The sequence below is a fragment of the Euwallacea fornicatus genome, chromosome 3 (genome assembly GCF_040115645.1).
Source record: "Euwallacea fornicatus isolate EFF26 chromosome 3, ASM4011564v1, whole genome shotgun sequence".
Taxonomy (NCBI): domain Eukaryota; kingdom Metazoa; phylum Arthropoda; class Insecta; order Coleoptera; family Curculionidae; genus Euwallacea; species Euwallacea fornicatus.
The window spans coordinates 1,892,519-1,920,397 of NC_089543.1; the positions used below are offsets into that span (position 1 = coordinate 1,892,519).

The following is a 27,879-nucleotide window of genomic DNA, read 5'->3' on the forward strand; positions in this document are numbered from 1 at the left end:
CCGACATTTTGAAATATAAATCCCTCCTATTCGGGTTCGTCAGATTAAATGAAGTATGTTGGATTTTATTTTTCGTACGATTTGAACTTCGGGAAACTGAATTGTTACTGAATTTCTTCGAACAAATGTGGCACGTGAGTTCAGCTGCATTGAATCAAATAGCTGAGGAAAATCGGAGTTTTTACGTTGGCGAGAAAAATGTGTCATAAGTAAGTATTACCTTGTTCGCCCCTATGATGAAGTGATAAATATTTGAAAACTCGGATCCCATATCCGACCCAATTAAACGAGTTGAAGCCGAAAGGTCCGTTCAAAGTACACCATTGCCCTTTTTATGAAAGTTTTACCCCTTAATATTTTAATCATTTTAAAATATTGCAGTGGCTCTCTACCGCTATATATTACATCGAAATTTGGGGCACTAAAGGGAGCCCTGGATAAATAAAATGTAAAACGAGCTCAGGTTATTTCATGTAAAATCAGCTATCAGTGTTGTTGAAGGGTTTAAAGGGACGGCTGAAAATTTTATATTCAATCGATTTCCGGTACGTAGTACTAAAAACGTAATGTTTACTTTACTGATGCGCAGTCTAGCTCTGTCTCTTCCCAGACACAGGAAATAAAATTTACGAGAACCATTCGCATCTTTACAACGGAGATAAATTGTGACTGGAGGCAGGAAAATCGACTTTAAGGTCTTAAGAAAATTACGGATTGTCTTTCCTTTATCTGTGATTCCTTAGAGGGATAATATCGCGTTCTAACATATAATAAAGTTCCCTGTGCTATTTATACTGCCACCAGTTCATAAAAGCTCACAATGACTTTCCTTTTAAGCTCCTGCTGTAAATGATGCGTCGCTTAAACTCCCCTGCTAAAATGATGGATGAAAACTTTGTATTGCATTCTAACTTCTCCTTTCGACGTATGTTTTTGATATTCCATTTTAACTCTACGTCATTGGAAATAGAGATATATCCCCTGGTTAGGATTCCACTCACTAGCCAAAATATAGCAAACAATATATCAAACGATGTTGAGAATTGACGAAATGACACTTAAATAACAGAGAGAAAAATGGATGAAGCGTAAAACGGCCGGAAAGTTACAGTCGAATATACGACATATTTTCAACTTATTCTGGTCGTCCGCTGCTGCTTCTGAAAAAACTTTCCAACGCTGTTTTCATTTACAACTTTATAATGTATTGCCCCATACGTTTTGAGGGCCATGATAGATGTATAAGTTTTATACAGGGTGTTTCGAAAGTATTTGATCAAATTTCTAGGGAGTGTTCAGTGCATCAATAGAAGACATCAGAATAAACACCCGTGTTCGCAAAATCTCCCTAAGGTGCTGCGGCATTATGGTGCTTTAAGACGATTATGTGAAAAAATGTTTTTATCGAGTTTAGGTATGTTTAATTTTAATTTATTTGTACACAAGAATATCACAATAATTGTTCAAATCGTCGTTCTTGAACTTCAATGCAGTTGCCTGAACTATGTATATGGCTTCTGCGCACTAGGCTAAAAATTTGATAATCGTTTTGAACGACTTGAAATGCCTCAGTGAGTCGAACAATCAGGTCTTGCTCTGTTTCCACTGGCGTTGAACAAACGTTTCCCTGTCCCCACAGAAAGAAATCTAAAGGTGTTGGATCGGGTGATCCCAGAGGTTACGACGCTGGATAAATATTTAACAAAATGTACTTAACAGGTGCATTCAAGTTCAAAGAGGACATTTTGAATAATTTCTATAGTGTTATTTTGTGCAAACAAATTAAAATGAAACGTGCTAACACTCGATAAAAACATGTTTGCACATAACTGTTGAGAAACATCACAAGGTAGTTGCTTAGGGAGACATATGTGAACACGGGTTCTTGACTTCTATTGTTGCACTAAACTATCCCTAGAACTGTCAACCCATAGTTCTGGAATATTTTGTATCTGCAGAAATAGGTATGTAAATAAAAAATAAATCTACCAAAAAATATTTAGAACTTTCAGTTTCTGCACCATTTTTTGCAATTATAATCGTGAAACAATACAATAAATTATGAATAAACGTTCCACTGGTTGGATTTATACGGCTCGTAATTGAATACACTAAAAACGAAAGTGGTGAATAATACATTATAGTTATTCCAATGACAGGGAATTAACCAACAGTAACTTAATAATGGATAGTTCCTTTTCGCACTAAATTTAGGAAAAAATGCTGAAACACGCAAGTACCGATCTTCAAAATCTTTCTTCACCGTCTTCACTTTTTCGTTTTTCGTTCGTATTCATTTCTAACATTATCGCAGAAGCTTTTCAGCCCCGACGGTGCTGAATAATTCTCGAATAAGTCTGAAAAAGCTTGTGAACTTGCGTGCGATATTTCGGTTATTATCTTAACTCTAGGTACTGCACACTCAATTACTTTTTCCTGTAAATTAAGTGAATTATGACGTTCAGAATTCTCTCATTTTGCAAGCCTGGCAGCGCACCATAATATGTCAGGAAGTCAACTCCTAGAGTAAGCTTGGAAATCTCTGTTATCAGGAACGTACCGTTGACGGCAATTAATTCGTAGTTTGCATCTATATGACGTCCAGGAAATTAAAAACTAACATTTGAGTATAAATCCTTAATAAAGAGACAGACTAATTTACTCTGACATCAGTAGCCACCATTAATAACCATCGTTATCGTTTGCTAGCTTACAAGAACACGATGCGGCTAGCCGCTTTCTTCTGGAATGATTGGTGGTACCAGTATGAGATGATACAATGAAGACCCTCCTCTGAACTTAGAACGCTTATGGCAAAAGCCTTTTCTATTTCCAATTTTTAGTCCATATCACATTGTATACCTTCGCAATTATTGTAAACCTTATTTTATACTACCAAGTTCAATTTTAAAACCCATTATTCCAAAAGTTAATTTATGAATAGTTAATTCACCGTTTCTCCCCCTCTCAGCTAATAAGGGCGAAGCAGCTGATACTTCGGTAATTGATATTCGTTCAGCTTGCATCTCTGAGAAAATTATGTCTGCCAAATCGGTAGTTGCACTCTAACTCGGACTATATAACTCACTCTACTAATGTCACACCAATAAAATACATATACCAATAGGTTTAGATTGGAGGTCGGGTGATAAACGATATATCCACAAATTTCGTACCATCGGTTACGGTACTGTTGTTCCTGCTAATGACTGTAGCGAACATGAGAAATATAACTTTTAATCTCTTGTCCTGATAACTACTGAGGCTTTGTTCCTGACTGGCTCTCGACCTCTTGATCATTTTTTTTTCAGTTTTCTTTTTAATTTGTCAATGAACTCTTCTTTTTCAGTATGCTGCGAAATTCGCTCAATCAGCACGTTGGTAGCATAATGTTCATAAAGACATTTCTGATTTTATATTCTATGATTACACAATTTCATACTTGGCCTGACTGTGTTAGCTTCCCTCTGTGACTTTCCATTTTGATGTTTAATGCACTCTTTACATATGCGGATCGGAAACCATTATATCGGATGCACAGGCTAATTCTAGACATAACAGATTAACATGGGAAATCGGTTTTAATTTTTTACACCTACACAGATTATCCAATTGAGAAACTTTTACATGGAGGTCATAGTACTCAAGACCGGTCAGCATTCCGCAATTTTTTCAATATTGTAATTAAAGACGTTCTGGCTCAAAACATCTCCAAATTAAAAAAAATTAAATGTCCCACATAACCGTTCAAGACCACGATTGGTCAAAATCAAGACTTTGTGTTTGTTTAATTCTGATCTTGACTTTGACCAACTCTGGCATCGAACGATTACGCGGGACGCTCAAATTTTTTGAAATTTGTAGGCGTTTTGAATGAAAACGACTCTTATTAGTAGATTGGAAAAAGTGGCGGAATGATAGCCGATCTTGAGTATTATAATCTTCATGTTAAAGTCTTTCAACTGGATGATCTAAGCAGATGCCGAAAATAAAAACCGTAGTAATCTCTTATTTCCAGGATTTGCCTGGACACCCGGTATACAGTTTTTCACTAGTGGTTCGGAGAATATTTATGATGATGAATGACCGATCAAAGAAAGAATTAGAAAAAAAGAGCAACAATAATTGAACTTGAGGAAAATTTGAAACTACCAATTTTACATTTTAAATTTATTTCAAGAGGAAAATACAAGCAACATAATGTAGAAAAATCAATTGATAAATCATGCTGTAGATAGATTAACCGGAATCGACCTGAACTGACCGAAACTAACCTGAAATAACCTAAAATAACCAAATGCAATCTCAGTAAATTTGAGGACCAAATTGGAGCGTATACAGATATTGAACTTTCAAGACTAGGGCCATGATCTTGTTACACCTGGGGAGGGAAATTGGATGAAAAACAGTGCCAGTTTTATGTGATTGAATAAACGCCTTTGAAGTCTTTGATAAAACTAATAAAAGCCCTAAAGAGATATGATATTATCTGTTTCTCTTCTTCTCTTTGTTCTCTCCTCATTTATATGGTACCATTGGATTCTCTTACTACGTGATATTTTTAAGATCCGATGCCAGTGGTTCGTTTATTTAGAAAAAACGTTTTTGGACAAATTTTATAAAACGACATTGGACGATAAAAACTATTGCATACATTCTTAGACGTTGAGTCTTAATTATATTAGTCTATCCAGCCAATTTATTACATTAAGAATAAATTGCCGTATTTGAAAAATAGTTTTGAGAGAATATCGTCGGTCTTTCCGTTACGAAACTGGATGTTTTTCCCAAAGCTTAAATGCAAACAATTGAATTACTTCTTATCTGAACACCGATGAGGAAATGTTCTTTTCAGGCAGTTCTAAAACAAAGAACTACATTCGAACTTTTGTTGACATCTTATTGATTTATTTCTCCACTTCATCCCCGCTGTTCCTAGTTGCACTCAATAAGGGCAATTTTATATTTTATGCGGAATTTCAAACTTTAGAAATTGGTTTCGCATTTCGGCTATGAAATAAACATTTGTATGAAATATATTATCTACACATGGAAATTTCCCAGGAAATGCCAATTTGCATGGGATCCTTGATAGGCATATTAGACTTAGCCGATGTGTTTCTCGGTCAGAAACCATGTAAGTTAATTAATGATTAATAAGTTTAGGGCATAACCCCTGGACCTTCATTGTGATAAAAAATCAAACCGAAACGAACATTAAACTTGTGTAACTATAACGAGATATGTCCCGGAACTTTTTACCTTAAACCGCAAATGCATCGTTATATGGCAATTTAGAGAGAAAATGGAGTAAATTGTTTCAATTTATATTTTCCTTTATTCGAGGGAAAAAATGATGGAAAGTGGAAAAGCGTGGAGCCGCTTTGACAGATTAAGGAAATAAATCTTGCGATTTTGTGTTGGCGTCTCAACGCCGACGCTGTATCTAAAACAAATTAAATTAACTACTAAGTTTCAAATTGTCTAATTTTGCCGAACATGGAGAAGAGCCTCTTTACTCGATCAAATAATGAAAATTTCATTTACACCATTCTTTGTTTCAGTTGATTCACATCGAAAGGAAAGTTTGCCACGAGTTTTAGCAAATTAGCTATGGACACGTGTTGAAGGTAGATTTACGCTAAACTTTCCAAACAGAATTGAAAGTTTGTTTGTATATCGATTATGAAGTTTATGTGGTTTGTTGTACCTCACATTTGTGTTAATACCCAAGGTTATCTAATCTGTTGTCTCTTGATTTATCCTCGCAGTTGATTTATATCATAGCGAACTTATGAATTTAGGCGCCAAGGGATTAAGGTTTTCGGGATAATATGTAAATCAAATTTAAACATTCAAATATTCGCTCTCCAGTTTGTGATTGTTTACACTGCCGTGTTCACAAAAAGTAAAATTAACCCACACAAGTTAAATTATTCCATGTTTGGATAGCTGCACAACAATAAGCCAAAGGTTGGCTGTGGGATTTGAGTCCAGTTCGCAAGATTTTAAGTACGTTTCCATGAAACTGTGAATTTTAATTTCTGTAGACATACTTTTATTTTTGAAGACAAATAATTGTTTTAACAATGAATTTTTAATTCTATGAACAATTCCAATTAACGGGAGACTTTTGAAGTGCACAATATATGTGTGCATAGCAAACCGTTTAGGTATGTGCGGGGATAGTTCCAGAAGTACCCGATCTAACAGTTAAAAAATATAAATTGTGTGGGTTTTTACGTGTTAAATTTTAAATCTAATGATAGTCTCGGATCTACTAGCATTACAGCTGTAAAATTTGACTCGAATAAGATTTGAAGTCATCACTTTAGACTAATAAATGATAATTAACCTTTACATACCAAATTTTTAAAAAAATGGAGTACTTTGGCCTTTAAAAAGTGTTTGAAGGTTTTCTCGATTTTTTTCCAGAGGTAGTGGATACGCTTTCAAAATAACACTTCACTTATATCGACGGATTTGTATTTGATACTAATCTGACCCGCCTGCGGCAATTCGGTGAGATTTGGATCATTTCCACTTATATGCGTTTACGAAAACAATATTTTAAAATTAAAATTTATTATCAGGCAATTGCATACATTACGCGTTAGGTAATAAATTCAAAATTAATCTTCATACAATTTGAACGCAGGTGGGTTACATCGATTAGCTATTTAATCATCAAATTCCTGCTATGTTCTTTGGCAGCACATTTAATTGGTTACGGTCACTAATGTAATTAAAACAAAGACTAATTAATTTCTATGTTGGGTTTTCTAAGCAAATTATATGTTATCAGCATGTTTTGGTTGCGATATAATTGTAAGTTTCAGAAAATTGTAAACAGATATAAGTTAAGGCAAATTCTGAACTTTTCGGCAGTCCCGGCCATTTCTAATTTTCGACCTCTCTTTGACTCCCCAACTCAAAGTGCTCCCTGCAGAGCCGATTTTCGAGATTCAATTAAGAAAACATTGATTTAATTCCCTCTGGTTACTTCCGACTTGCTTGTCCCAGGTTGAACGTTGGTTTTATTCACCCAGCTTTTGGATTGTTTCTCCATATATTGAAAATAATTTTTCCCGAAATAGATAAAAATAAAGAAAATTCGGGTGTGGTAACAGCTTGTTTCTGATTGACTGAACACAAGTTGTGCATGCTGCAGCTGCCAAGAACTCCGCATTAAACCTGAATCTTGTTTGCTGCTAGATCCCCTCAAAATCTTATCTTTCGAAGGGATGAGGGCACACTGCCAAACTAATTTTAGCAACATCAAGCAATGGTTTCTATCAGGAATTCATAGAATAGTCTGTATTAAAATTTTATGTGCTACTGTTAGTACCCGAGACTATAGAGAATTCGAATTAATTGCAACAAAACGTCAATTTATCTCTAGAATGTTTAATCCCTTTTAAAACGTAAGGCTCTAATTTCCTAATTGTATACCATCACAGCTACAAATTTACAGTCTTGTCACGTTTACCAGCTAAGCCTTATCCGACCTTAAAAGGGATATTAGAAATTCGAGTGCCTGTTACTAAATTTGCATTCGATGCGTTTGAAATATTTCGTATTTCATATCTTACACCACATCAACCCGAACTGTGATGTTAAGCCATTTCATATCGGTAAATAAACGTTGATTACCAAGTTTCGATTTTCTTGATCTGCAGTGAGAACAATAAAAACCAATTGATGTTCAAAATAAGCTTGACCTCTCGTTGCAATGAGTTTTATTACATGATACTTTAGGGAACAATTCCAGAAGGTACTTTAACTTAATATCGTGGGGCTTTATACATTTACGGAGTAAAATCATCCATAGCCTGATATTGCAAAAATCTACCTGCACTATGCATTTTTAAAGCAGATGAGCCTCCACGGCACAACCAGGATTTTTCTTCTCAATATCCATTTTTAATTCGGGTTTCACGCAATCGATAAACAATCACAGCTCTTCTCCCGAATCCTCGAAACCTGCAAACAAACAATTAACAACTGCACCCTGGGGCCTGTTGGATGTTTTATCATTGATTTGACTTTTTAAACCTGTCATTTATGGAATTTATCAGTCTATTTTAAGAGTTTAGTTTGTATTCGACACGCTCGATTTTGTTCTCGTTAACCTCGGTCTATCCGACAAAAAACGCAAGCTCAAGTTCCATTCTGGGCTAGGCATGAAATGTAAGTTAATTTTAAAGAATTTTCCAGAAGTGAGATACTTTTTAAGTAATACAGCAAACTTTTGAAGGCACTTAAAGTTTCGTGGAAGATCCAGAAAAATACTTAACCGTCATGGTTATTAAAGTCATTTGGAAACCTGTCGTCGAACACGAAACGCCTTCGTGGTCGAGTGAAGTTGCACGAATACCGGATTGGAATCTGTTAACCCTCATCAATTCGGTTCATCTTCACAAACAAGAGAAAAGAAATTGCTGAAGCTCTGTATTAGGTTGGATTTTGAGTGATTTTTGAGGTGCTGTGTTTTCTGGTCTATTGAATTATACAGGATCATTCATTGAGAATAGGACATGCCGAAACCTGATATAGGGGAAAGCCAAATATGACGATCGGGCGCAACATATCGTATATCAATATTATGTGTTTCAGAATTATAAGTGTTAAGGGTGTTAAAGGTCGAAATTTTAATTTTTATCGAATTTTAATGAGGGCAGGGCGCTACTTCGAACCCACCGCAACGGAGTATTTGGTCGTATTTTTTACGATTGCAAGTAAGGCCAGATTCTATTCAATATAATGAAAAAGCATCTATTCTTGCTCAAACAAGGTATTCTCGTCTAATCCCGATATCTCCCTTCGTTTATGAAAGTTTTAACCATAAGCACATTCGTGTCCTACCATTTCATAAACTCAAAAACGATGGTGGCTGCAAGTGCGTGCACATCTAAACAATATTTTTCCCAATCGATGAATCGGTTGTGGAAGTGAGTTTCCATAGGCCCTGAGAAGTTCAGACCTATAGGTCAAATATCATAACTTTATTTAAAAAAAAACGTAATTAAAAATTTATTAAGTTGGCTTTCTTAATTTTTAAATAAGCTTTTCGCTGCATTAAAAATGAAAACCCCTTAAGACATGATAAATAAGTCTTATTTAAGCAGCTATTCAAAATGACCACCTTTCACCTCAGTGCATTTTACTATCCTTTTTCTCAAAGATCTTTTTATTCAAAATTTCATATCGGCGTAATTACTAATTTCATCAGCTGTTTATTATACTTTTTGCTACAATTAATCATATTAAGAATTTCCATAGGTTCAAGTCTGAACGAGCCATGAAAATTCACTTCTACGACCGATCCATCGATATAGAAAAATATTGTTCAAATGCTAGCGCAGTGGCAACGTCATCATTTTTGAAGATTTAAAATGATACAATACGAATTAGCTTATTGATAAAAATTTCGTAAATGATAAGAGATATCGGGAAACGACAAAATCTTTTTTGAGAAAAAATAGAGGCTTTTTCATTATATTGAATAGAATTTCACCTTAGTTACAACGTATGACCAAATATATCAAGGGATGGGTTGTAACTAGTGTCCTCTAGGAGATACGAAACTGTTAGTCGAAATTTTTACTTGGAATTTTACAAAAATTTAAATACCCCAATTTTAGTGTTCGTCCTAGAAAATTAATATGGACTTTTCAAATTAAATTTCAACCTTTAACACCCTGTAATTTTGAATCATTTAACATTGATATAAGGTATGTTGAGTCCAATTTTTTAGTTTATGAGATTTGAATGTGAGAAAAACCCAGTCTGGTCTGTACGTATCCAAATTTAAATCCTCTTTTTCTCGAATTTAGAGGTACGTATTATCAAAACTTTATTCTATCTTTGAACTTCATCGTTAATTTGTCAATGCTTTGGTTCTCATTAAGCTGGGACACTTCAAGAAAACAATGGAAATCATATTTATCGTTGGTGTTAATGCGTACAATTTGTCAAATTTTGCTTGATTTTTTCTGTTGCACCAAGTTGTCAGTCAAATGAGTGTTGAAGGAAAGACAATTAAAACACTCGTTAAATCCTGCATCTTATTCCATTTTAGTAATTTTAAGTTCTTTAGCCTAAGTTTAGACCTTATGTTACGCTCATGGACACCACCATCTATTTGGTATCATGCCCGGAATGTTTATAGTTTAACGCCCATCATTCGCAGATGGGGGTTGGTTTGTGTATGGGATTTCCAACAATTTCCTTTGTCAGTCTAGAACTTAGGTATAATTCACATTCCTCTAAGCGAGCATAATTGCAGTGATTCGTTGAAGGACCCATCGGCTATTCATCTAAGTGCTACGTTTTGCTGTGATAGTTAGCCTAGAAACCGTCATGGACCTCTTTATCGAAGTACGTCTATGGGTGTTGACCCTCAGATTCAGTACTTAAGGATGAAGTGAAACTTATGGGAAGCTCTTGTTCTCTCATGTTTTCCACTGACCGCGCACGTCATTTCGGCCAAATTTTGTCACGCTAACCTAGCTGGATCATTTCTATCATATTGTAGTCCGATACTTGTCATAATTGTGTTTATTCATATTGTTTATCCCTTAAATTATTAGTTTTATCGATAAACCCTTATTAACTTTAGGAAGAGTGTTTGGTTATTTTTGTATGAAACAGCATCTGTAAGACTGCAAAATTAAGGTGGTCCAAACGCGATTATCCAGCCTATAATTATCTTTGCGGTCACTTTGCGAAAGCCCACACTTTGACCTATCAGAAAGATCATTATCACACGCTTGGGTCCTGTAAGTCGAGACACATCACGAACGCGTAGGCCTTTCAAACCAGATCATTCATGTTCAAACATTTGGCCCTTCCAATACGAATCGAATAACACTCACAAGTCATGCTTGAAGATGTAGAGGGATTCCTCATCTAGATAGATATCTCTACTGGTTTTCTATGATAGATATCTATACTGGGGCTATAACTGGGTTTCTTGGACAGACAAGCTATTAGATTCATAGCAAGAAAACATTTCATTTCCTCGGCATTGGTTGAAACAAATCGATCGTTATATCGCTGTGTCGCATAAAATTCGTCTGGAATAGCCATAGGTCAATGAGTTCCAGCGTAAACAAGCAGAGGAAGATATCAGTGGACTTCATTCGTAATATTGGGACTGACATTATGAGATGAAGGTTGATGTTTTATTAGAGCAGATGCAGCCTCATTTCAGGCTCTTTCTATAAAATTATTAGAGGTAGTTCATCTTAGCCCTTCAACTCACAAAGAACACTTCGAAAAGCTTTAACAAATTCGCTATTATTTTTACTAAAATAACCTGGGGAACTGACATTTATAATATTATTCATATCGAATTTTTTGTTTCCTTCAAAAGCGTTTAAGCTTCACAAGAAGTTGATCAAGATAAAATCCATAACAGCTTGTAAAAAATAGTATTTATTTCGCCCACTTGCCAGGTGGTATTCTCGGAATCAGAACTTATACCCATCTATGGCAAAATATTTGTCCATTTGCTACTTCGACTGAACCACATTGCCTAATTTTTGTCCAACTTACCTCAAAATTACTTACAAACACAAGAAAGTTTAAGCTGATTTTCTGTTTGTTTCTTCTGAATACGGGGTCGTGATTGCATTTCAATTTAACCTTAGGAAACTTACTTCTCAAACAAACGAATGAGAGAAATGCAAAACTGGAAGTTTATTGATAAATCCCGCATAAAATATGTGGTTCTGAGTAGCGATGGGAAAAAATTGTCAAAAACACATCGAAGGGACCCTTACTTTTTTAGACCTAATTTGAAGTGCTTTTTCATTTAACTAATCTACGGATTCTTCAGACATGGGTACTCAATGTGCTTTGTAAATATTTTGGAAAAATTTGAAAGAACTCGCGCACCTCTAAACTTGTCTTCAACAAAGACATTGAGAATTTGATATCAATTTCCTATGCATCCTAAATTTTTAACCCTGGTCATAACGATGATTTTGCTAGTGGAAAAATGTAAACGGAAAAATGTTTGCTTTTTTCTCAAAATCGGCAACTGACCAATACGTTTTCGTGCTTTCCTTGTGTACAAACACTAAAGTTCATAGTAGTTAAATTTTAATTTTAACTGATTTGTGATTTGCATTAATTTAAATAAATGTATTCTATGCATATAAAATGAAATATGTTTAATCGAGTTATGACCATATTAATAAAATCCACTAATTATTGATGGAAAATTATGGAAACTAATAAATATTCAAACAGTTAAACTTTAATATTGCAAATATGGGTCCCAGAGAAACATGAACAAATGCATATTTCAAAACTCTCAGGTGAAAATAAGCCAATTGAAACGATTTTACCTATAAATATACCCAATGAGATTTGAAAAGGATTGCGGCCTTTTGGCTAATCTTGATACCCTATAAGTCTATATGATAAGCAGTACATACAACAATGATACAACGATGAAACATCACGATCTATGGTATATGCCAAAAATTGTTAGCTTTTGATAAACAACAATTTAGTTTTCTTTAATCACATTGTCAGCCTTAATTTTGCTTAATCTATGGATATGTAAGTTGCGTGCCATCCTGTTTATTTCTGCGTCCAAATTTCAGTGATTTCTATTAGCGTTTGGCACTCTAGTGCCATAATTTTCAGTAGATATTTAACATAACTACCTTGTCTAGATATCCCATCAGTTTATTTTACCAAAAACAGCATACATATAAAATAGGAAGATACAAGCCGGTGCTTTCGCGCTGCAGATAATCGAAATTTGGAAAACTGAAAGCAGATACGGGGCTCTTGTCTGCCTTGAAGTCGCTATTATAATTGGATTTACACTGTGGGAGGCAGCAGTTTCGAGGCGTGTTGTTGCCGCGATTGAAATAAAATTTACATACTTACATCGTACCTCGCCACTTAGCTATAAGGTGTTATTTTTGTAAAACATTCCAACACCTAGATAGCCCATGTTGAGGGCTTATAGATAAGCCGCCATGTAGCCCTCGATGTGGCAGGAGATAATTAAATGCACTCGTGGTGATCCGATCACTCAGTGAGTTATTAATGTCTAATGCAACTCTTTTGAGTCCAGCTCATGACACTTTCATTCACGAGATTTTGGATAAGATGTGCGGAAAATCCCCGTTAATTAGGACTAGTTTCGGTTGGACTTGCAGCTTGATTGATTATTATCTTTTAGCCTTGCTCCACTGGAACTTTGATTTATAGCTAGATGAAATTCCATATATTTCATATACACCCTATTATCGTCGAGTTGATTAATTACCATTCTTTCATTCCCTATTTTTCTATACAACATATAGCTACCAAGTACTTCTTAACAACACTGTTCAGGTTCTCCTGTAAGAGTTACTCGCATGGAGTTAGCACGGAAATTTATTCATCTTCAGGGTTCCGTCTGCGACATTTGTGAACAACATCATCACCATGTAGGCGCAAGATGGATAAATTAAGAACTATGTTTATGAATTTCGGTAACCATAGGAGACACGGGACTTGACTACCGCCAATATTATATTTTTTTAATATGGCATAGTTACCTTCAGCATCTTCGAAGGAATATTCGAGGTCTGTTCGAAAAATACGATGCTGACGTCATAAAACAAAACGTACTTCATTCAGAAGTTACATGTCTAGGTCCCCTTCGAAGTACTCTCCTCTTCGACTCACACACTTATCCCAAGGGTGTTTCCACTTGTTGAAACAGCCCTGGAATGCTTCTTCTGGAATATCGCTCAACATCTTCATCGCATTTGCCTTAATCTTGAGAATCGTCTCAAATGTTCTTCCTTTTAAGGGTCTTTTGAGTATGGGGAACAAGAAAAAGTTACAAGGGGGAAGGTAAGGTGAATAGAGGGAATGGGGAAGAACAGTGATCGAGTGTTTGGCTAAAAACTAACGAATTCTGATGGCTGCATGAGCTGGAGCGTGGTCGTGATGGAAAATTAAGTTGCCACCCCTCCACATTTTTGACATTTTACGTCGAATGGCCTCTCTCATACGTTTCTGAAATTCAATGTACTCAATATGATTCATTGTTCAGCCATGGGGGAGGTACTCGTGATGATCAACACCCTTAGCAGCAAAGAACACTGTCAGCAACACCTCGCCATTGGATCGAACTCTGCGAGCTGTTTTGGGACTGAGGAACGTTTTACCCACCCGCTCTAACGATGGGACTTTCGTTTCAATATCAGAACCCTAAACCCATCATTCGTCACCAGTTATGATCCTTGACAAAAAGTTTTCACCTTCCTCTGATCGATCAAGCAATTGCTGACAAAACGAGACGCGATGGACTTTTTGCTCGCCTATCATTAGGCGTGACACAAATTTCGCAGCATATCTCCAATTTTTCGGTCAAAAATTTGTGACAAGATCAAGCTGATATCTCACACCCTTCAGCAAGGTCCTTGGTGGTCAGACGACGATTTGCCCCTATCAAGGTATTGATTTGGACGACGTTTAGGTCGTGAATTGACGGGAAAGGACGCCAGATTGCTCATCGCCTTCACTCGAGTGCCGACCGTCCTTAACACGTTCATGCCATTTGAAACATGCCGTACGCTTCGTATCAACATCAACGTAAGCCAAGTTGAGCATAGTAAATATTTCAATAGCAGATTGTCCCAATTTTACACAAAACTCTACAGCAACTCTTTGCTCCTTTAGATCATTCGTTTCGAATCAGAAAAAATTGCATTTCTCCAAAAACCCGGTAGCTATTCGACAAATGAAGATATCTACAATTGGGACATGGCGTTATAATAAGCTGATATTCACGAACATAGCAACACCAAGCGCATTTCCCTGGAACTAGTTGAGTCTGCGCAATTCAAACAGTTCGCGTATTAAATGAACAGACTTCGTACAGCGCTTGTAAAAAATACTGCAACTTTCATAAACTGGATGTTGAAAAACATGCTCAAACAATAATAATTTTGTTTTAAAAAAGGTACTTAATGTTATTTTTTAAACAAAACTCAGAGTATATTGTAGTATCCCTTATTGAATTAACTTTCATTTAACATACTTCAATGGATATCTTTCCATTTGAAAATAACAAGTTTGTAGGGATATCTCTACAGAGGTGAAAAATTTGAACATAAAAAATTATGCACTTTATATTTCTTTAAATAAAATTATATGTCTTTAGGCACTTTTTTGAGCAATATTATAAATGTGTTGCAATACTTTTTACAAGCGCTGTATATTTTCATCATTAACCTATGACTGTTTTGCTTGTGTTGATTTCTGCAGTATGAAGTCGTGCCTATGGGATGACTTTTAAAGCCCATGTGGGTACCTCTTCATGATGTTACAAATAAAAACAACATCACTTTATGCTCCAAAAATCTTTAGAAAATATTAATTATACAAACAGAATATTTAGTATTAATTGTAATTGAAACAAGGCTTAAAAAAATTAATTGAGAAATTTAAAAACAAGCGTACTGAATTCTGTCGAATCGTGAAAACCCGACAATGCATTTATTTTATTATATCATGAAAAGCACGAATTAATTTTAATTGACGTGAACTTTTTAGAATTTATTTGTGAACAAAGAAGGAGTATTATTGCACTATTGGAAAGAAAACGACATAAGTAACTCCACATTGTAATAAATATGTCATATACAGAGTGATTCAAAAGTAAACGTAACCCAAAGGAGAATTCTTAAGATGAAAATTAAAAAATAGTTCCTACTGACATAAGTCCCATATTAATCAAAACTATTTAATTTATTACAGAACACAAAAATATGGAGCGTTACGGTTTGAAATTAATATCCAATCTCTTGTTTGCAGCTTCCTAAGATATTATAAGATATTTAATTCAAATTCTGGGTAAGTACCACTCTTAAAGATTCACCGTATGCGATCAATAAAGAGCTGATAGTCTTCATGGTGATAGTGTCGCATATTGATAGCTTAGTAAACTTGTTAGATATTTCATTTTCACGTTACAAATTTTATATCCGACGTTTCGTTTTCGACCAATCACCATCAATTTCACTTTTTAATTACGTCCGTTTTTATAGCGAGAAACTATCTATCTAAATATGTGATATACATTATAAAGAATGTTCGAGAAACTATTTGTGCTCTGAATTCAACCATATATTACAATTTAGGGCTAAATAGATATTTTTAGTCCTTAAACTAAAAATAATTTTTACGGACCTGTAATTCTCAAAATTTAGTATCAATATAAATGTGATATTTTTTAAAATTATCCCCATATTTTTTCTATTACAATTACTTAATGTTCTTGCTATTAATTATTTATGGGCTCTAAAATAAATGGCCTTTGCCCAGTTGGTTATTAATTTGAATTTTTAATGTAGGAAAATTTAGTGGCAAATTCACACAACGAATAGATTCTTCGAGTAAAAATGGAAAGAAGATGTCGGTTACTATTGAACACAATATACATTGTTGCAAAGAAAACTCTTAGTGGATTTCAATCAAAAACTCTTATTATTTGCATTTTCCAAGCAACAGCATCATTACTAAACACACATCCATTAAAACGCTAATAGTTACGCAAAAAATCAATAGAACTTAAGAAAATAGGAAGTAAGAGAACGTGAAAAGTATTACTCATTATAATTAATAAGACAACAGAAACACTAGAGTTTAATTACTTCATTTCATTTACTTCATTTACAGAAACACGACTAATGAACCGCATTCTATTACTGTTTACGAAAAATTAGTTTACAAAAGGATTTCTGTCCGTAAATTTTCCAGCGAGAGCTAAAACGTTGGTACCCTCCAAGAAGAACAAGTAAATTTAATTTATCAAAAGGAAAGAGTTCTCTCAAAACCGAAGAAATAAATTCGCGGCTAAGTTGACACATTATTGATTTATATTCATACTTCGCCCTCTACACAGCTCTTAGTTTTACTCTATAGAAGAATATGGTATTTTATGTGAAAGCCTGAAGGAACTTAAAACTTTAGAAATTTATTTCAAATTTAGGATATCAAATGGGTTTTAAGCCCACATAAAGATTTCAAATATATTTTTAACCAGGAAAATAAAATCGAAAAACTAACAAAATGAAGGCTTATGTCCTCCTACCTACCCCTCTTCAAATATATAACGGAGGTCTTTCGTTAATGCAGGATTGGTAGGCAGATAATTCCTGCGATTAATTTGTTAACTATCCCCATAACTCCTAGTAAATGATACGTTGTTTTCCAAATAAAGCCCTAGTTTATTGCTTCCCAAATAGATTAGCATTAAACAGAGTAGCCTCCTAGCAATTCAGGAGCAAACCAGGTTTGAACTTGAAATGCTTGATGACACGCCTCAATGAATAAAAATGACATTTCCGAAAATAAAACTTGCCTTGACCGATAGATAGATAGGCTAGTAACTTTTGAGGTAAAGTTAGAGGTATATAAGTATGTTTTCTCGAAAGCTCATCGGCTTAAATAGAAACTTATCTGGACGAGTGTTTTGGACTTGCCAATAAACTCCAGACGAGCAAAGAAACCTAATAATCTTCTTTTAGGCCAACGTTTTCCTCTGCGGCTTTCCTGCATATTTTTATACTTTGCATAATTTTTGGGTTCGTGTCTGCCAGCTGTAATATAGCCCCATTACTTGGGAATCGTATTTGTCTTCAATCCCCTTAAATTTCGCCCCTTTGCCTTCGCTCAATGGCACCTTTGTGCCAATTGAAGGGGCCGTCTAATGTAAAAATGAAATAAAATTTCATTTAAGAACGACTAAATATTGATTTGCTGGCAATTCATTTCACTGAAAGAATAAATTGCGAAAGCTCGGAAAGTTCTTTTCAATAAACGTCGTGTTGCTAGCTGTTATTCTGTTATTAGATTTAGCCAAATTAATGCTATATATCAACCGAAACCTTTTCTAGTTCCGTTTAGATAAGGAATGCTATTCATTTATTGTCATTCCTCTCACTTCAGTTTAAACGTCCTCTCGTATTTTTTAGGATCATGAAATTTACGAGGTAGTTGTCCTGATTCATTTGAAAGCCTTTCCAAGAAGACAGTTAAATAATTTCATTTAAGGACCAGTTCCGCGATCAATATGGTCAAAAAAAGCGTGTCTTCGACATAAAAACGAGATGAATTATGCATATGTGAAACATTGTATGGGTAGCAAACAATATTTGTGTAGCGCTGCCCACGTAGGGTAATTAAAAAAATCATCTCCCCTGAATTAAAATCACTGTGCAGTCGCATGTTGAAAACCCAAGATAATTTTTCGTAAAATGACGTCAAATGCAAAACTCGCCTAGATAAGGTTCTGTAAAAAATACGTGTTATTTTTACCCTTAAACCGATTTTGTTTAACCTCACATTTAAATAGGATCTTTTTGAATATTTAAGGGACTTTTAAAATAACATTAGTTTTTACTTCGTTTTTATAGAACATTCGGCACAACCAGCTGCGATATCTTGCTCTCTTGGATTATTTTGCTTTGCCAATAAACTCTACAAAAAACATTTCAATTTCGACTTATTGGCGAGCTTTGCCATGAAAGAGCGAAATTCAACAACGTTTACAGTAAAATGAAACTATATGAAAGCCCGACTTTTGAATGCGTGCGCTTTTTCACCTATTGTGGACGATATTTTAATGATTTTTGCTGCTTTCGAAATCCAAACCACCATTTCATTTTGCTTGAACCTGATGAAGCAGTATTGTGTTTCTGATTATTCAAGGTTGAACCATACAGAGGGTTTACTTTAACGCTGGCCAGATTATAAAGGTTTGTATTCCCCTCTTGGTGGAAAGGGCGTAATTATATATTTGCAAATTTTCTCGTTTGTTAATGCATTTTTTGATAGAACATCATTCACGAAGTTACGGTTATGAAAGGTCTGAAATTATACACGAAAGTCGAGTTTTTGGCAACCGCTAGGAAAGAATTCTAAAATAGTTTTTTAAAAAAATTCCTGTATGGAAAGGATATTTTGATGCTCACCAACTAGGCAACACTAGGAGATAAGTGTGCGGATAAAATTTTGAATAACTTTTTTCGTTTTTTCCATAGCACCTATTTTACTGAATTAAAGCCAAAAAAACTAAAAAGAGAAAATATCAGAGAAAAGTATATACTTTCAAAGATCACTATTATACCCCTAAATAAACCCTCCTCACCTTAATGGTTGGTAAAACCGTCAAAACCAGAAAGACACATACCTCTGTACATTTCACTGCCAGATCCCAAAAGACTATATTAACAACTGCTTCAATAGAATTAAAATAAGAACTAAGAACAAAACCAAAGCGAGGAATTGGATAATAGAAGGCCAAATAAGAAGGGTTTTATTCCCAGATACATAATTAAATTTGAGTTTAAAATTTTCCTTAAACTAACCTGAATTAACCTGAAGTTACTTGAATTTTTAACTTGTCCCCAACTGAATTATAAATTTGATTTTCCTTTTAGAAACCTGAATTTAAAAGTTATATGATCGGTAATGATCAGAATTCAAAAGGATATTAGTACACATTAGATCAAATTTTGATCGTAGGCTTTAGTTGAACTTGAGTAATACCTTGAAACCACCCAGATCAGGTTGATTCGGGTTTTATTTCCAAAGAAATTATCTTCCCAAAAACTCAAATTAATACGATTTGTAGTGTGAGATATGACTGTTTTTATATCTGGTGATCAAAATTATTTTCTGGCGCTGCTCCACTAATTTGCAATAATCTGAGATAATGACTAAAATGGAATTTAAGACCTGTGATTCAAAACCTTATTGTGATTTTATTTCCAAAAACCTAAAGTAACCTGATTTATTTCTTGGAAATAGAATTAACTTGGATAATGTCAAATTAAATTTTTGAATCCAGACTGATTTTGTTCTCACGAACTCTGTGCATTGATTAGATTTTTAATGAGATTTTACTTTTAGTGGCCTGAATGTTAAGTTTTATCTTCCTTCGAGTAATCTAAAGTAACCCCGATGTGATATCGAAATTCGAATGTCTTTTCCAATAAGCTTGAAATCACCTTTTTCACGTTTAATCAGGTTTTCATTTCAATCAGTCACACAGTAGCTCGAAATTAATAGAGTATTTAGTGAGATTTATATACTAATACCTTGATTTTATTTTTTTAGTTTTTTTAGTGAGATTTTCAGTTTTCTGAATAAATAGTAAGACGAGAAACTCACTTAGATCAAGTTATATAAATCGATTGTATTTCCTAAAAAAAATTATTTCCAAAAGTCTTGTGTGAGTTGAATTTGAAGTTGAGTTCTAACCTTCAGACGTGCCTGGATTCACTTTAAGTTATCCATAAGACATAGTTTTTAACCTTGAGATTTGGAAATTCAAAATTTAAAAATAATTTCCGTATTAAAACTGCAGAGAAACGATCAAGACTAGGAGCATAGAACAAAACCAACTAAATGAAAAAAGGAGATAAAGCTCACTGAAAATCCAGACTAGAGAAGACATACTTATACATTATTATTGATTCTCACTGCAACATAGCGTCTAACTAAATTGCTCTTTTAATATGACGAAACAACTATGAACCCAAAATTATTTTGACGAAGGAGCAAAAACTGGAAAACTGAAGTGTAAAAGAAAACACATCAATAAAAACACATTATTACCTCCTAAGTAAACTTAATAATTTCAAAGACGGCAAAACTGGCAATACCACGGTACTCAAATTAGCTTATGACCAACCAAAGTTAGCAATCCCAAACCAACCACAAATTAAGTATTCAGGGGTTTAAAAGCTTCGTAATTAGGGTTAGAGGCTCAGTGTTGCAAGGGTGTACTTGAAAGAGCCATAACAAGTGTGTACAGTAATTGGTTTGTGTTTTCCTACGCATTTCGCTATCCTTTTTCAATGAAAATCTATTACAGAGACTTGTTGAAATCAAGTTCAGTAGGTAATTTATTAAAGTGTTATTATGACAGGCAAGCACTTGACATTGACGCGCCGCCTCATTGTTAATTTATTAAATCTGCTTACCCAATTAAACTTGTTGGCGATGCTTTAATGGACAGGGATGTGATTCTACAGCTGAGTGGAAAGTAAGATGATGATGGATACTCGAGGTGTCAACAAAGACCTATTACTAATATTCCCAGAATTTCGGAGCATAGGTATGGATTTTCTAGAAACTGATCCTATTTGGAGCTTGTCCAAATAGCGCTTGAAAAATTAATTTCCAATGGCCAAACTTGACGCATGAGGTTTGTAAAAGATTGAAACTTTAGGTTAAATTTGTATGCTGTGGCGCTCTTCACAGCTGGAAACCGGCCAGTAAGCTGCTTACTTTGGAACGCAATGGTAAATTAATTTTCGAGCGATTGTCGGAAAATTCGAAGTTCTTCTTGGAGATCCTTGATCTGCACACAAATATAGACTTTGTTTCAAACCCACAATTTAAACTTCGCCTTCGTGCCCTTGACCCAGATCCGTAGGCAATATTCTTTAGGGGTTGTGGCGTTTAAAATGCGTGGCCTACAGAATCTATTATTAAAGTTTTTCCCTTCTAAAGCCTTGTTAGCTTAGTCTAAAACAAATACCTCCTTATTGCATACGTTTTATTAAAATGTTAGGCAAAACGTAGCTTTATTTTATGGTTTCATAAAACTTTACTACCAAAGATATATTATTGCAAAACGTTCGCGGTTAAAATATTGGACACTTTGGTGGAGTTTAGTAAACTGGGGCATTCAGAATTTTGTCTATTGAGGAAAGTGACTCTTGAAAAGAGGCAAAAATACTGCTTACTCAAGCTGACAAATTGAAGTTAAAAATTTATGAACACATATCGCCTTATATCGAAAGGCCGGATGTTATGGCCTCTCGTTGGCATATTTTATAATATCATAAGCCTGAACTAGGTAGTTCAACATGTGACGTGGTAAAGTTTAAATAGAAGCACTTTACAAAAGTTTCTTGAATTGTGTTGAATTTGAAATTGTGACTTTAGCCTTGCTACTTTCACCCAATTAGAATTTCAATTTAAAGAAAACCTAGCTTTTCTCCAGCTCAATCCCCAGCTAGGAGAATCTCGCTTTTCTAGAGATAATTGTAGCCGGATTCGGAAACCTAAATACGTGTTTGGCTTATTCGAGAAGTCCACATTAATTGTTCAGGGTCCAGAACAAACGTTATCACTTGACAAAGGACATGCTGATAATCGATGTACAACTTACAATTCGTGTTAGTTGTTTAATGGAGTTAGCCTTACCGTGTGCAATACGACTTTGATACTGAATTCAGTCATTTGCGAACGTTTGTTCCTATTTGGAATACCGTTGCATTAGCACTAGCTTGATTATTCCACTCAATGCCAATAATTAAATCCTTACAGCAATTTGTTCTTATGGCATTATTAACAAGCATGGAACTTGGCTCAATGGGGGACATAAGTGCAATAGTCCTTTCAACATTTGCTGAAACGGCATTAGCAAACATTTACTCATTAAATAGGAAAATCGCTGCAGAAGTACTGTTTCATTCAAAACCTCCAAATTGAATTGTATTTTTGGTTAATCCTATTAGATATAATTCAGAAGGGTTAGAGATAAGAGATTTCGAATAATAAGAGTGTCTTCTCACCAAAAAAATATCTATTTTTACAGGTAAAAACGACAAATATGCCGGTAGTTACGTAAGAAGATTGTAATCTACGGGGTTAAAATTGCTTTTCATTTGTGAAAATGTACAGGATGGTTTGGTTCATTTGCCATGAAAGTTTTAGCATAAACTTTTGGAAATTAGCTGCTTAATTTAAAGGTATTTTTTAGTAGAATTGCAGAAAAGATTAATTAAAAATCTTCTATTAAATTGAACTCTAGGTTTAACGCCTGATGAGTAATTTTTATAAATGATTTTCTTATTGGAGCAGAGAGTGTAGGTCACTGTCGTTAGAAGTATTAGCCTTCAAAGTAATTATTTCTGTATATTGCATATTTCTATATTTCTTCTTCGAAGTAGTTCATTCTTTACTAAAATTCTTTCTCTTCTATCTTTTATTAAAAACAATGGGATGATTGTAATAATTTTCCCTAATTTTTTCAATTATGTGCTGTACTGTATGATAATTTATGTTCAATTTGAGGAGAATGCTTCCAAAGTGCTATTTCTTCATTCTATTGCCTACTTTATATTAATTGCCGTACTTCTGCATAAATGTAAAAATTTTCAAACTTAACAGGTCATTATTTATGAAGATGGTCAAAGTGATGTTTTTCAACTGCCATTACCTATTGGTTTGTGTCGGAAACTTTTAATAAAAATTCCGTTGAAACCATATTAAAAAATTCCCAGCTACTCGATCTTGAGGAATACAAAAGAAAACATGAATCCCTTTCGGGTAAAGTCTGCATTTTGATTAAACCTTCCTGTCATAACCCCCTAGGTAACATTAGCTGCAAAATACTTAAATCATCTTTATAGATGACTCTATATCTTGGGTAATTTTGAATATGGCTCATTTAAAAAGAAAACAGTGAAACACGTTGCATTGAACTCATGTAAAAAATTAAAAGGTGTTGCAAAAACTTATTCATGTTAAAAAACAAACAACTTGTATTATGTGTGGGATTTTGAAAATCATTTTAGAATTTTTAAGTAAAGCTAAATTTACATTTAAAATTTCCTTCTTATATCAATTGATCATCAAGGAATTAGCATCAAAGCTAAGTAAGTATGGAACTTCATATTTGTTCAGCGCCTGGAATTTCGTGTTTCCATGAATAAGAGAATTCAATGAAAATCTTAAAAAAAGTACTTTATCTTCTATCGGTTATAGGAGTTATTAAATTCTCGTTTGGTCACTGATGTTGATGAAGGTTTATTTTTACCATTGACTTATTCTATGTACTTAATTACAGTTTCTCGTCTGAAGAAGATTTCTCGGAAATTATCCGACAAAAAAATTATGAGATTCTTCAAGAAAACTCGAGATATTTTATTTAAATATGATTAGAATAAGTGAGATGGAAAAGGGGCGGGAGTTTTAGAATCATATTTTCCCTCATTTCAGTGAGGTTTAAAAACAATGCCAAATAAAGAATCAATATATTTAAAGGACAGATCCACGAACTTCCAAAAAACTTGAAATAAGGTTATACACCTACGTAATTTTGAAGTTGTGATGCAATATTTTGTCGAAATTTTACAAAGTTGTTTTGATTTATTCATATAAGGCATGCTAAGGTGGAACTTAGTGTTTAACTTCCTATAAAACTTTATTAAAATTTGGGTGTAGATCATTGATTAACCAAGTATTGTTTGAACTTGTTGACGATATTCTTTTCTATAATCAACATTTTCATCAGCCTTTTTAAATCTGAATTGTTGTAAAAATCTATTACATTCCCCAAAAAAAAATTTATCGAATTCTTAAAGAACACTCAAAATAATTTAGTAAAATGGGCGTAAAAAAATTGATATGGAAGAGGGCGAGAGTTTTCTAATAATGTTTTTTTTTTTAAATTTTGGAACGGTTTATAAATAATTGTGCATGAAAAATTAATAAATTTAGTACACAAAGCTGCATATTTCCTGAAAAAATCACTGACTTGTATATTCCGTATTGAAGTTTCTGGAATTGGGATTTTATATGTAGGTTTTAGGAATTGGTAGGAGAAAAATCTCATAAAGTTTTTAGTTCAGCTCCTTGAGGAAAGTTTTTATGGTAGACACGTTAAGTTACATAATTACACGTTCAAGTCTGAGCTTTTGTAAAATCCTGACAAATGCTCAAGGAACATTTTTATTATTTTCTTCTATTTAAACGCGGTTGAGTGATGATACGTATAAAATATAATAACACGAGACGAGAGATTTCGAATAACGTTTTCCCCCCATTTTAACGCTGGTTGTAAACAATGGTAAATGAAGAATCATAAAATTTATGACACAAAACAGCAAATTTCCGGGGAAATATCACTAATAACAGTTTTCGATGATTCATTGAAAATTTGAAATATCATACACCATGCGAAATACAAATGAGCATAGACCAAAAGACATAACTATATAGAGTTCTAATTAAATATTTGTTAAAACAGAATAACTTGAAGGTCGTAGCAATCACAAAATTTCATAAAACCAACTTTTAAATAATTTTGGATTACAGCTTAATAACAAAATATTAATAGATGATAATGGGTTATCATTAACCCATACGTTTTTGGTTCACTGAGGTTTTTTTTATAATGGTAACTCATTAATTAGTGAGTATTTAGAAATATTAATAGCTATAGTAGAGTCATTCAGATGGCAATGTTTTTGAATAATATTTATTTTCATTTGAATACCGACAATACTTAAAACGAATAGATTTTCTTCACAGCACAGAAAATTGAATTTCCAAAGCTAAACGATAAATTCAAGAACCTGGAACTAGAGATTTAGGAGTGGGATTTTGCAATTAGTTTAGAAGTGATGTTGCAATTGCATTTTAAGGAGTTTGTGGTGGTCTTAATAGTAATAAAAATTACAGCATTCAGTAGAATAGTAACTACAGAACTTTCAGTTTAGATAAAACATGTCGAATTCTATTTGTGTTTTCAATTAAATTTAAGCATTTAATTTCTTCAAGTTTAGATTTTCATGAAACCCACGGGGCCAGATTTTTAATTTCCAGAGCCAAGTTTTTAACTAGAATAACTTGCATGGCGAATTTTCGCAATCATTTTCAAACTACAATGTTACTAATAATATATAGTAATATAATAATAATAATATAAAGTAAGTAATACTGCCTTTCTGAAGCTGCTCTTTTTCTGGGTCAATTTTCTCAGTTGCCGTCTCAAAGCAAAACGAGGTAGGTAGTAACCCATTCGAATAAAACGGCATTAAATTGGTGTGCTCATATAACAAATCGTCTAACAAGCGAGAAGTAAAGCGCACTGCTCGATAGTTCCGTGACATAACCCTATGTGTTATGATTGAAATTTGTTTTCTAGCTACGGAAAGAGATGCTGTGAGTAAAAAAATGGTGTACTGTACCGTGTGGTAGAAAAAGGCAGATTTGCAGACAAACTACCAGCGTCAGGGCCCTGGGTCGACAGTAGAAGTAACAACGCTGCATACTGGTGAAGAGTTGAGGAGCAGAAGAAATCTTGGAGCCAGCGCAAAACCTGAATAACCTTGGAAGGTGTATTTTTAAGTTAATTTTGTTTTGAGTCTCATTTTAGAAATAACTTTTCGTTTAACACAAGGCATTAGAAAAAATGATTTATTTGGTGTACCGCGTGTACGGGGTGTCGAGCGGTCATACACGCGAAGTACCGGAATATAAAGTGCCGAGAGGTGTTAGGTTATTTATTATGTACTATAAGTGCACACAGACGTGAACTAAAGCCATAGCGATAGCGAGTCGGGACAGCTCCACTGCGATACGGATGTAATTGAACTACGGCCCGTACTTCCCTCCCTTCACTTCTGTGCTAAGCACCAACCTCCAAATACTCCGCTTCACATGGCCCGCCAGCGCGTTTCACTCTCATGATGACAACGACGTGACTGCGCTCTCTTTGTTCTCGTCTATCTCAGTGGAAATATCCAGGAAGGTGCTAAAAAGGCACGCACGCAGCTCAGCCAGGCCGCGCTGCTGGCTGAGTTTAGATCGAATATAGTGGCGGGATATTTACTACGAAATTGCGGTTATTTATTAGCGTGCTATGAACCAAAATAGATCATTGTAATTAGTGCTCGTCACAATACCACTAGGTATGATTTCCATTGTTTCATCTCGAATTATATTGCTCTCAATTTTTATCCAGATCTACGGATTAACGAGAATTTGAGAAGTATTCGCGTGCAGTTTTGTTTGGGCAATGCGGACTCACTCCAGGAAAAACATATTCTACCAATGTCTCGCATCTTTCTACGCAGCGTATCCGAGATAAGGATAGATATGTTCTATAGGTTTGAGGTTGATTGTTCATCCTTTTTTTATTTTTGGGAAACAACGCATGACATACAAGTAAGGGTTGGTGGAGCGCTGGAATTGTACCGTTAAAACTAATTGAAAATAATATCTATTTGCGGCTCATATGAATATTGTGGTTAACGTTTCGGCCACAAATCAACTAAATACAGGGTGTTTATTAAATACTTGTACAAACTTTAAAGAGTAAACCTTCGCTTTTTAAAGTTTGCTTAAATTAGCAAAAAAGCTTAAATTTTAAGATAAGTAGGTCATATGAATATAGGTCCGTATCGGCTTGGTTTTTGAGACACACGGCTTCAAAAAAAAATTGTGGTATTTTGAATATATTTTTATTCAACAGATTGACGAAATTCTGAATATTGAGAATGTCCGCGATGAGAAACTCAAACATTTACATAGCTTTTTGTTTAATGTTAAAGAGCGCCACATACAGTGTTATGCCTGAATTTAAATAACCATGACTCTTACTATTTATCACTGTTGGCACCCGTTTTGGAAAAAAGATTTAAAGTTAAACTTGCGTTGGAAGTTTGTCATTTGAATCACTGAGGATTTGTCAAAATTAAGCGGAAAAATACGTCATTTAGTATAATGCGCTATGTTAGACCATCACTTTACAAATTGACATAACCAAATTAGAGAAAATTAGATAAAAATAAAAATTCACAAAAAGCGTCCTGAATCTTCCCTCTATGAGACATACTCTAACCATTGAATAGGAAGGGCGAAATTACAAACCTGGCCTGTCAGATCACCAGATATGAATTGTTGAATTGTTTTCTGCGGAATCACTTGAACTCACAACTTTAAACACTAGTCCAAAATGAACAAGATCTAAGAAACAGAATATTTTAATCATGTGCCATTATTAATCAGACCATAGGTATATTCTAAAAAATTCGTCAATCAGTGTTA

The 27,879-nt window shown here is 34.3% G+C and overlaps 1 protein-coding gene across 1 annotated transcript in view; it reads right to left on the bottom strand.

Moving 5' to 3' along the window:
• Window positions 1–26,619, bottom strand: part of LOC136350609 (neuronal acetylcholine receptor subunit alpha-7-like) — an 88,753-nt gene extending 62,134 nt beyond the window's left edge. The window contains exon 1 of the mRNA XM_066302497.1: window positions 26,019–26,619. Within this exon, the coding sequence (XP_066158594.1) occupies window positions 26,019–26,100 (82 nt within the window). The 5' untranslated portion in view covers window positions 26,101–26,619. The remainder of the gene's footprint in view (window positions 1–26,018) is intronic.
• Window positions 26,620–27,879: the final 1,260 nt, after the last annotated feature.